This window comes from Alosa alosa, chromosome 10, assembly GCF_017589495.1.
Source record: "Alosa alosa isolate M-15738 ecotype Scorff River chromosome 10, AALO_Geno_1.1, whole genome shotgun sequence".
Lineage (NCBI taxonomy): Eukaryota > Metazoa > Chordata > Actinopteri > Clupeiformes > Clupeidae > Alosa > Alosa alosa.
In genome coordinates this window covers 4,072,559-4,085,235 of record NC_063198.1, presented here as the reverse complement: position 1 = coordinate 4,085,235, position 12,677 = coordinate 4,072,559, and the positions used below count along the sequence as shown (strand labels likewise).

General features: G+C 42.2%; 1 protein-coding gene across 15 annotated transcripts in view; it reads right to left on the bottom strand.

Annotated features, from left to right (window-relative positions):
• Positions 1-12,677, bottom strand: part of atp2b2 (ATPase plasma membrane Ca2+ transporting 2) — a 102,324-nt gene that overhangs the window by 32,687 nt on the left and 56,960 nt on the right. For all 15 annotated transcript variants that reach the window (XM_048254022.1, XM_048254023.1, XM_048254035.1 and 12 more), the window contains one exon: positions 3,331-3,528. In XM_048254022.1, coding sequence (XP_048109979.1) covers positions 3,331-3,528 — 198 coding nt within the window. The remainder of the gene's footprint in view (positions 1-3,330; positions 3,529-12,677) is intronic.

The window sequence follows — 12,677 nt, the reverse complement described above, 5'->3', positions numbered from 1 at the left end:
AGGTACAGGTATATATGTCAGACATTCAGTACATACTAGGTACAGGTATATATGTCAGACATTCAGTACATACTACTGTAGGTACAGGTATATATGTCAGACATTCAGTACATACTAGGTACAGGTATATATGTCAGACATTCAGTACATACTACTGTAGGTACAGGTATATATGTCAGACATTCAGTACATACTAGGTACAGGTATATATGTCAGACATTCAGTACATACTACTGTAGGTACAGGTATATATGTCAGACATTCAGTACATACTACTGTAGGTACAGGTATATATGTCAGACATTCAGTACATACTAGGTACAGGTATATATGTCAGACATTCAGTACATACTAGGTACAGGTATATATGTCAGACATTCAGTACATACTACTGTAGGTACAGGTATATATGTCAGACATTCAGTACATACTAGGTACAGGTATATATGTCAGACATTCAGTACATACTAGGTACAGGTATATATGTCAGACATTCAGTACATACTAGGTACAGGTATATATGTCAGACATTCAGTACATACTACTGTAGGTACAGGTATATATGTCAGACATTCAGTACATACTACTGTAGGTACAGGTATATATGTCAGACATTCAGTACATACTACTGTAGGTACAGGTATATATGTCAGACATTCAGTACATACTACTGTAGGTACAGGTATATATGTCAGACATTCAGTACATACTACTGTAGGTACAGGTATATATGTCAGACATTCAGTACATACTACTGTAGGTACAGGTATATATGTCAGACATTCAGTACATACTACTGTAGGTACAGGTATATATGTCAGACATTCAGTACATACTACTGTAGGTACAGGTATATATGTCAGACATTCAGTACATACTAGGTACAGGTATATATGTCAGACATTCAGTAACACTTTTATATTAAATGAACTTTGGCATTTGGTTACTCTGGGATCTACCATGGAGAATGCCCAATAAACAATTCCATGAAACAATGCTTTCTACAGTCATAGTTCTCACTGCCACACAGAGAAAAATGACATTTTCTTTCTGCAGAGGCCGCATTGATCCTAATGCGAGCGTGCTTATCTAGCCATGGCTAGCTGCAGGCAGAGACACTGTGATGGCATGATTCAATTTGAACACCAGGGATGTCTGGAAGCACAGACAGGCAACACAATTAATCTTCCTAAGGGAACATCAACAATGTCACTCTCCTGGCAACAGAATTAAAGTCTTTAAGAAAAATGAATACTACGACCAGAGTCGCTGTGCTGAGAGGCTGGAATGGCGTGTTATATTGTGATTGAAGTCATGTGGGATGCTGTCATCAAATACAAACATGCCTGCATCTTTCAAGAGCTATCAAAAGCTTGTCAAGGTGTCTACCAAGGAGAAAATTCTTACTGTGACATGGGAAACAAAATCTTTATTTATCACTTTCTCCTAAATGCCTTCTCAGCCAGGCTAAATAGAAAATTATATTTGTTTGTTTTTTAAATTTTTTTACTGCCACCTGAGATAGGCCGTGGCCACTGAAGTGTAATTCATTTGGCCACAACAATTAAAATGCTCCAAAAATGCAGCAAGAGAAAGAGATAGCCTTCAGTGGCTATGCTGGTTCACCTTCAAATGGTTATATACCAAAGTAGAGTTACACAGTATTCTGAGGTATTTTAATATTCAAGCCCAGATATAGTAAACTTCACTGTCAGATACAGACAAGAAACCCATAGGAAACCCATGAAAGTTCACCTTAATATCGAACCATAGCATGCAAATCCCGCAGATCATTAATCTTTTTAAAGCGATCCAAAATGGCTGCAAATGACTATGCAAATCCAGTAATTAAAACTAATGACATTCAGAGTATGCACATAACACATACTGATTACTGAAGTATGAGTGGGATTCAAAAGGATTCTGCAACAAAAGCCTCCAAACTGTGCAAAAGTACAGGAGAAGAGGATTTCCAGAGCAACTCCAGATTGCAGTCAGAAAGTATGCAGCTATTCAGACAAACACTTCATGACAGGCAAATGCAGGCAAGACATCTGTTAAGACTCAGATGGATCTGTGATTATCAGGCTCCTATTGTGGATAGGCATAGCAATTTGCATGTTAATGATAAGGAAGCCATTTTCCCTTCTTCTTTTATTTACACTGTGTGTACTACTTTTCGCATCAAATTTAGTCTCTCAGCCCAGAGACAGCATTTTAGCAATGCTACTAACTAAGACCAACAAGAGAGACATTCTGCTTTCATGAAGAGAAACCCTCATCTGGCACTAGTCTTCCAAATACTGTATGTTCAGAATTAAAGATCATTCTCAGCTCCTGGTATAATTGAATTTGGGACCATTACGATGATTGATATTACTTACTCAGCATCTCCCCCACACTTTCTTAATGGCCATGTCTTCATTGCACATTTTATAGCCGGCTGCTTTGATGTATGGCCTTCACCTAAAGGTTATTCCCCTGGGGCGGCCTTCATTAGCCTGTCCTCTCTCTCTCTCTCTCTCTCTCTCTCTCTCTCTCTCTCTCAAGAGTGCTTGTGCCATAAACCCAGCGCCCCCCAGCCCAACCTCCTCCACCCTCCAGTACTCACTCCCCTGACTTGTCTGAGAGAGCTCAGAATGCACAGTCACTCTTGTTAACAAGGCCTGCGGTGAGGTGCTTAAGCACAGCTCACAGTAAATATTCTGAGCTGCATATGAATGGTGCACTGATTTGCGTTTCCTGAGCGGGTGAACCCATCACTTTGCCTCATTTCTGTGCAAATGCTGCCCAGGAAAAACAATGATTATTTGTCCCATTGGGTGGTGGCACTGGCTATGTGCTTTAATATTTTCACTGTGATAAAAATGCTGGGGTTTACAGAATGCTGAAGGCTGTGTGAAGGAAACACTGTATACAAGCATAATGCCTGGATGAGGACTTGTCCAGTCCAGTCCAGTCCAAATGAGCTTCAATGGTCATGGAGTGAAACTAATAAATGGTTAGAGAGAAACTGACTCTGAAAAAGCTTCAACAGTATCCCTTCACCTTGATCATGGAACACCCCCTGAGACTGTTGTGAGACTGATGTCTGCCACTTCAGCATGGCAGTACATGTCTCACAACCACTCCTGTCCTGACCCCATATCATTACACTAACACATTTCAAGCACTGCCACTATTTGGAGAAACATCATCACATGGTCTAGGTTTAGTTAAAAAAAAAAAAAAGTTTGTTGCCACATTTAAAATATCAAAATGGTTGTCTCCAAGAATGTAAAACAAGCCGAATGCCTTTCATTACACAAAACAAATGTAGGAGCTACTCACCCTCAGCCCCCTCCCCTGGGGGCTGGTAGAAGGACAGCCCCAGTGAGATCAAGGCGGCGATTTCCAGGATGATGAGGGTCACATCTTGAAGGGCTTCCCATACTAACTGTAAGAATGTTTTTGGCTTCTTTGGAGGTATAAGATTTTGTCCATACACTTCTATTCTCTTTTCTAAGTCCGGTGCAACTCCTGCCAAACCTGCAGAGGCATGAGAAAATAAAAAATAAATTTATTTATTTACCTGACACTTTCATCCAACACGACCAAATAAGGACTGACATTCAAGCTACAATGCAACCTTAGAGTAAAGATAAATAGTACCTTTACAAAGAGTACAAGATAACCAGAGGATGAGAGTACAGACGTTTAAGTGATAAACAGAGAATTAATCAAGTGACAAACCAGAAAAAGTCATTAAGATACTGTATAGTAGTGGGTAAAAAGAAAGTGGATGGTTAGTATGAGGTAGGCAAGTTAGGTTTGTTACAACTCTAGTAGTGCTTGGTAACTTATTCCACCATCGAAGAAATACAAACAGTGATGTTTCATGTGACTACAGGTGACAATTTAGCCAATTAAATAGGCATTAAACAGTCACCTTCCTAGGCTTTATTTCAACTGTTTTCCATCACCAAACACTCAAACATTTCACTTGTAATCAGAAAGTCTGTCATAGTTACATAATTATGCAAGTAAGATGTAAGATGTGCATAGCAAGGTCAAGTCAGTGATCACATCTCAGGAAGACGGCATTTGCATCCACAAGGTCAGTGCATGTTTGTTAAAGCCTGACTCCCAACAAAGAATATCCAAGGCTGATGTTTCAAGGCTTGATTTATTTTATTTCAGCAGTTAAGAAATGAAGTTATCCAAGAATAAATCTGCGCCTTTTAAAATGGCTATACTAGTGTTGGTGTGCAGGCTCTAAACAGAATGAATGCAAATCACAAAACCAACACTACAGCTTGCACTCACAACATACAGAATAGGCAGAGTAATCCACTCAGGAATTTTTTAATGGCTCATCAAACTACATGCCCTTATTTAACATGTTGTGCAAACATTTTTGGTGACCCCCCCATCCTATGTGTTTACCTTTTGAGTGTGAGCTTCAAAATTAGCAGTTAACAAATGACACAAACTTGAAGAATTTTGCCAAGAATAAGTAAGGCACAGGGCATGGTGTCCGTGAGTTTCAAAACGCCGCAATCCCCCTTTCTCTTCCACTCCCCTTCTCCCAGGCCCTTGTGCCCTCCACAGCCGACTCACCAGCCAGGGCGGAGCTGTGCTCTTATATAATGCATTTGTGAGAGCGGGCCCTGGCCTCTGCCTTTCCCTCCTCTGCAGATCCCATGTGCCATGCAAATCATCCCTGTGTTAGCAGCTCTCTAGCAGGCTCAAGGCACACTTAACTGTTAGCTCAGAGAAGAAAAACATAGAAAAGTGACATAGAGTTCAACTGCCAGGATTCAACCCTTTTCTGACGCCCCATGCTGCAGCTCAGAAGAAGATATCACTCTAGGATATTTCGCTTTGGAATAGTCCATCCGCTGGATACATTTCAACTGACATTTCGCATCAAAACTTAAAGCAGCAGTATAAATAGGCTTATCAATATGATCGTCACACAGCTAAAGGGCACATTATGCTGCAAATGTCAAATCAGGGAAGCGTGACTTCCCTGTAGAATTACAACAGCTGACACTGAACTAAGTGTGAATTCATTGCCCAACTTCAATACAAGTATTACTGCATTAGTCTTATATACTTGCTGCCTGCCTGAGTCAACGAAGTTAATGTTAGATATACTACTGAATAAAACTGAACAGTATCGCATCACCCTAACTTATAGAATATATCCATTATGCCCCTACCATTATACACATGCACATCTGTTGTCATATGACAATAGAACAGGTTCCTTACATGTCAGAATATCACCTTGAACTAAGAGAGTTTTTTAGAGCTTTCTCATGCGAATGGAGTGCACTGCTGGCACTTAACCATTCCTTCTGTGGACATATGTTTACAGGGCAATTGATAGCTGGGATATGATACAGGCTTCCACTAACCCCTCTGCAGATGATTCAAGACCCCATAGCTGGGGTGTCTGTACAGCCGCTGAGAAAATATAACACCTGCCCAGACCACAGAAGCCATTAGGGCTCATGCCAACAAGATAAATTGACTTTAAATGTGGACCAACAGCAAAAGAAAAGACATTTTGGAGAAAAAAAATGGGGACTGCTATCACCAAGACTATACTACTGACTACTGGCTACAGTATGGAATTCTTGTTTTGTAGTCTGGAAACACTCTTTGAGAGTTGTTGGGTCTCATGTTAAGATAAAATGCATGATAAGGAGCCATTTGCTTTTGTAATACCTGCAGCGCCCCATTGCTAGCACTTTACCAAACTATTAGCATTCATACATTCATACATTCATACCACTAAAGAGCGTTCTGTATTTATGCATCTGTACAGTAGCACTACATGAAGGAATAAGTCTTATGGAAGTATTATGGTCAAACTGGACGCTGATGAGCAATGAGCTGCAACTAATGTTAGCATCAAGGGGATCTATGAGCAGTCACAGCGGTGGGCTGCTGTAGGAAATCCATCGTTGTGTCAATCTTCTCATTTGCACATAAACAAATCACTCAAGCCTATAATGAATGAAAACAGCAAATGCAAATTTGAACAAGAAGCTGATATAATACACATGCCTCTGTCCCAGGCCAACACCAGAGCAGATAATTCTATTGGACAGCATTCAGAATACTGGCACATTATTGGCAGCGATAAACTGTGGCCGGCAGCTGGGCAAATGTGATTGGGCGTGGGCCCTTGTTTTCTCAGGTCCCTGATAAATAGGATTTGTGGAAGTCTGCTATTTCAGTGGCCTCATCTGTCCAGCTGCGCTCTGCTGATTTTGAGTCTCGGAGCGGCCAAACCTGGCCAGGAACACCGGGAAACTGTCTGTGTTTTTGTAACGCACCCCTGCTGCCATCAATGCTTTTCAGGGATTAGAACTTCAATATGAATTTGCTGTCATTTAGCTGCCTGGTCCAGTGAGGCATGTCAGGCCGCCACTGCAACACCAGTGTCCTTGGCTTGGTCAAGAGGAAAGCGCAGGCTTGTCACCACTATAGAGAGAGTGGATATTTATGAAAATGAGGACATTCATTTCAGGACAAGGACTAGGGAATCCGTTTTTAAAATACACATTTTATTTATATCATGATTTAAGTACATAATGTGATAGGGTGTCTTGCTGTATCTTTTCCCCAAATGCTTTAATGATAAAGAGAACTGAGCCAATCGGAAATAAGTCCACCTCCACACAAAATAGATGATGTGAAAGGGAACAGAGTAGGGTGAAGTTGCCTGGAAACACCAGCTTCCTCTCCTCCATAACACACACACACACACACACACACAAGAGCATGGATATAGTGTGTTGCTGTATGTGTGGGCAGCTTAGTGGCAGAGGGGCGGTATTGGGGAGGAGGGGGATAAAGGCAAAAACACCCCATGTCCAAATAAAAATGAGCAGCCAAAAATAGCCTCATTAAGCATTCCCTTTTTAATTGTGCCTGAGCATGCGTGGAGATCCTCTCATTGATCTTGCCCCCACGCACTCCAGCACTCCAGAGCGCCGCGTGTTTCCCACGGCCCGGCCCACTGCTATGTGCTGCGGGGCTGAGCAGAGCAGAGCCGAGCAGAGCCGCCCTCTCATTGGCTGAGCCCCACCGCACTGAGCACGGCTGACACCGGCCTCGCGCAGTCACCCAGCGCTGCCATAGCAGCTGAGCATCACTCACGGAGACGCTGCGCTCCTCAGCCAGCCACTCTCAATTAACAGAAGCAGGTCAGCGGTCACACCCCAGCCTGCCCGCAGAGGCTCCCCCAGCCAGCGCCCAGTGGGGCGCACGCACGACGAGACCAGGAGCGCCAGGGAGTCACGGGAAATAAGCTGGGAAGTTGGGAGCTGTGAGGAAGTCTGAATATGCAAATGGTGCGTGTGTGGGTTTTATGAAACTGGTGTGCTGATGTTAGCAGGGCGATACAAGCTATGTGTTATGAATACATAAAGCATGTCATCATAGCAAGCCTTACACTGAAGCCAAGCCATTACCCAGCAGCAGAATTTTCAAGGAGAAGTATAAAAATTCCATGTGCATTTTGGACCGAGTTCCAATTTCCTACAAAGTGCCTGTTTTATTAGGCATTTAAGAGCTCACAGCACAAGAAATATGACCACAGTACAGTATTCGTCATCTCCTTGATGTTAATTGAACAGTTATTGCACCATTTTGTTACTTGGCTTCATAAAGTACTTTGTAAAAAACATTACTGAGCTCTTGTGAGTGCTGCCGCACACAAAACACTAAACATACATTTAAACTAAATTAAAATATTAACTTCAAAACAGTCAACATATAAATCAGAGAAAATCAAACATTCAGCATAAATCAGAAGGTGGAATGGGCTATGAGTGGGCTATGTGTGTGTGTATGTATGAATGTATGTATGTATGTACAGTATGTATATGTGTATGTATGTGTGTGTGTGTATGTATGAATGTATGTATGTACTGTATGCATGTATATGTGTGTGTGTGTAGGTGTGTGTGTGTGTGTGTATCTATGTAAGTATGTATGCATGTATGTATGTATGTATGTACTGTATGTATTTATCAACAGAGACATGTTGCGGCTGCGGTTTGCTCAGCAGATCAAATGGGAGACATGCAAAGTGTTGAGTGGAGCTCATTATGCACCAGGGGAGGGTGGCTGAAGGGACTGGAGGGAGCGCCGGCGCTCCAACAGAACCCCCTGGCTCATTTGGGGAGGGAAATGAGGACACTCATGCACACTGATGAGGAGGTGTCACACTGGAGGTGTGGGGAAGCGCAACAGGGAATAGGCTGAATTGATTTCCAGACCATTTGGAACCCCCTCTGGGCACCAACGTCAAAAAAACATACTCTTGCCACCCCCAGCCATTTATCTCACAATCACTGCTGTTGATTACATTTGTAAAGACACTCAGGTGAATGCAGAGCCTACATGATAGATAGATAGGGGAGATAGATAGAGAGAGAGAGAGAGAGAGAGAGAGAGAGAGAGTGTGTGTGTGTGTGTGTGTGTGTGTGTGTGTGTGTGTGTGTGTGTGTGTGTGTGAGTGAGTGAGTGAGTGAGAGAGAGAGAGAGAGAGAAGCAGGGGGCATTATTGCATATTTCAACATTTGTTTTTTTCACCATGGTTAAAAATAGATTGCCATGGAAACCCTACACATCATACAGGCTAGATGGGAATGTTCGCCAGCTCACTGCAAAGCCTGCAGTGTGGCTTAACAGCAACATAGAGACTTTCTTTTTCCAGCCAGACAACTTTCAGGTTAGCTAGCACTGGAGGCATTAACAGATTATCTCAAACTGTCCCACTATAAAAATTCCATGTTTTCACTGTGCTCAGGCTACCAACGCAAGGCTCCCTCTGTTGCTAAGGGACCCGGACTGGCCCTAGATCAGTAATTTACTGGAACAGGAGCAGGAGCGTAATGAGAACATTCGAGAAATTGCAGGTCACGAAAAATACTTGAGGACATGATGGATGAATAGAATGGCAATGTGGGGGCACAAGGGGAAGATCAATAGCAATACACAACAAAGTATGTACAGAAGACAAATAGGAGCAAAAATAACAACTGACATGCTTGAATAAATCATGCTGTTTGCTATACATTGACTAAATGCCATAGAATTCTAGTGCACCAGTCTGTCAGATTCTGAGTATCTTTTTTATGGTGTGCTATATCCAAAACTAGTTTCCTTGGAAACCTGTTGTGATGCATCTTATTGATGTTTCTCACAACCAAATTTTTCAGCCCTATCTGTAGGAGTACTTTATCTAGTTTCAAGTAAAAATATTATACACAGAATAATATCATATACTGATAGATTCATTCAAATGTGAATTTGGTATAATACAGCTAATGAGAGACATTTAGCAAAATTACAGACATTTACTAGCTTAGCCCACTTTGAAATAACATGAAAATAATTGATAACAATTTCCAACGTTTCAAAATGGTCTGCACTCTCTGACCTTGTCATCCTCTATTAGAGGTCAAATGGAAGATGGTAAAGCATGGACATTTTATTTTGATCTAGTCATAAGGGACTACTTTAGGTTGGTCTGAGTAGTTTGTGTTGGACAGGGCTGACGGCTCTATGCCAGGGAAGAGCAGTGAGGGCAGCCCCTGGCTTCTGTGCCAGTGCACATGGACGAGGCCACCCTGTAATTGATCCCCCAGGCTGGGAGAATGGACACACATCCACTAGTGCACATCCACACGCACGCACGCACGCACGCACGCGCGCACGCGCACACACACACACACACACACACACACACACACACACACACACACACACACACACACACACACACACACACACACACACACACACACACACACTTGGCAGACATGTACACATATACAGTACACAAACACAAACAAACTCTTAAACACACATACATAGGTGAACACAGACACACGCACAGACTCACACACACACAGACACACAGACACACACACACACACAAACACAAACACACACAAACACACACACACACACACACACACACACACACACACACACACACACACACACACAGAACATCCCTGTCCCAAAGACAACTATGCCTTCAGGGATATGGTCTGGGTTGTGGCACTAAGTGATTTCCAATACCAACACAGACATGTCACACTTTTCATAAAATGTCCACCTCTGGTTTATCAGCTCACTGTCTGTAAACAAAACCAATGATGATGCTGGTTCATGTGGTTATATGGCACAGGAGGCAAGCTGCAGTGGATACAGACACAAGTGAAAGACACTGCGGAGGCCCTCAAGAAGGGGACAATATAGACCATCACACATTGTGGCTATTTGGCTATCTACTGTAAAGGGAAAGCACATTCTCGGGTTTTGCTGACATTAAGTATTTTTTACTTGTTCATTAAAGATGTTAAACTCACTAATGAACTTTGGAGATGCTGTGGTTTTGTGTGAGTACATGTGCTGTATGTCTTGTTCATGAATGTGAAACCGTATTGGATATGGTGGCTGAATACATCCAATTACAGAAAGTCAACCATCTTCATCTGGAGCAGTTTCCATTATTGCATCTACATTCTGCATCTGTATCTGTTGAGATTAAAAAATGTACACTTCTGAAAAGAACACTTATCACTTACAAAAATTACTTTTATTTCACATAAAATATAATATGTGTGTACCGGTATGTGGTATTTAGGTAAGGTAAAGAAACTAAAAATCACAAAAAATGAAGCCTTCATTAGCCCTCCTGCACATCTGTTTCAGCCCAGTTGCCAGGGCAGCTGGCTCTGGGTAAGATCCTAACTTAATTAGACATCTGCTGGGGGGTCAGAGCGTGTGTGTTTGGACATGAGTGCCCACCTGCCAGGCCAGACCAGCACAGGCAGACTGGGATACTCGAGTCAGTCAGCACAGAAACAAGTGCTAGAAACCATGTTCATAGGAAAAGGCTTTACATGTTTATATGTGGATACATATAGAGAGGAGAGAGAGAGAAAGAGAGAGAGAGAGAGAAAGAGAGACAGACAAAGAGAGAGAGAGAGAGAGAGAGAGAGAGAGAGAGAGAGAGAGAGAGAGAGAGGGAGAAAGGTTACAATGACTTCATACAACTCAGGTGGTACGCATGGATCAAATGTGATTGTGTGTGTGTGTTTATGTGTGTGTGTGTCTGCAGGCTGTGGTGTCAGGCTCCACGTTCCTCCTGCTGGGTTCAGGTGTTAGCCCTTACCTCACTGGCAGCTCATTAGCATGCAGATTAGCCCAGAAACTCATGAAAGACTCATGATGAGGGGAAGTGAGAGAAATGATGTGGGAAAAATACATTAAAAAGTGGTCTGCCCACACATGAGCCATAAGGCACAGCAGTCATATTTATAAAGGTCTCTACAGTGCCTTATATTTTATGGAAATGTATGTGAAAAGGAAGAATATGCTAATGTAATTGCATTGTTAAAACATGGTAATTTATTAGCAGCCTGTTAGTTTTGATAACTCTGACACTAAGTTTAACAGTGTTTTGTTCAAAATCACTGCATGGTGTCAGCATAAAATGATAACATTGGAGCAAAAGCTTACCAATAAATGCCACATAATTACAGTTACAGTAATATGGTTTTACAGCGCATTCATATTTTTCAATTTTAAAGACCTTCCTCAGTTGATATATTGTCACAACAAAGCACAAACTTCACATAGCCTACTATTGATTCACTCGGGAGCCCATAATGGAGCCCTATTCATTTTACTCCCAATGGATCATCATGTATTCAGGACATAAGGTACACACTAACTTATCACTAACATTAAATCCATACAAAATACCAGTCCACCCTGGGGTCCCCTCAGTAATAATGACAAAATACAACCACAAATGTCTTCTTTTTTTTTCATACACAACATGCCATCCCTCTATCGTATAGTCTACCTCTATGACAAAGAAATATAAAGCTAAAATAACCAGAAGCCCATAGATACGTACAGCAACAACTGCTGACAAGAAGAAGAGATAGAGATGTTCCTTTATCTATTTGCCTCTTTCAGCTTTAGTTCTCCTGGTTGCAGACAGAGGTTAATGAAACTGCTAGAGACTTGATGGGGTCCCCTACAGCACAACTCTAATGTGAATGTAATATTTAGCCCTCAGACCTTCCCTAGCAAATGGTAATTTATTGCTCCTCTCGGCATGGACAGACGATGAGTTACTGTGCTGTTTATGCAGCAGTGCTAAAACAATTGGCTCATAATGGGCATATTACAGAGGAGGATGAGGTGTTGGGTGCTGTTGGATTCGGCTGTTTACACATTACTCAGACCAGGAGCCTGCTTACTCTACACCTCACGAGCAACTCCTCGTCTCACCTGAGAATAAAGAGCACATGCCTGTGCTACAAGCCTGGACTATAGACTGCTTAGCAAGAGATTTGAGATTCCTTCTATTCAATGGTTGAGCCTGTCTGACCTTGAGATGGCATTGTATCTGAAGTGACACAGAAGGAAATGGAGAATATTAGAATTTAAAATCCTGTTATGCCTCGAGTTTGGCTGTTATTTTAGAGGCATGTGTTTGCCATGTGTCACGCGCTTTGGCTGCTTTTCAGCCCGGTGCCACAGACATTCTGGAACACAGCGATCCATCTTTGGCCTGTACCTGTCACCTTACTGAGCAGTTCCGACACCTGCTGTTATGGTAGGGGATGGATGGCAATGCTCTGGTC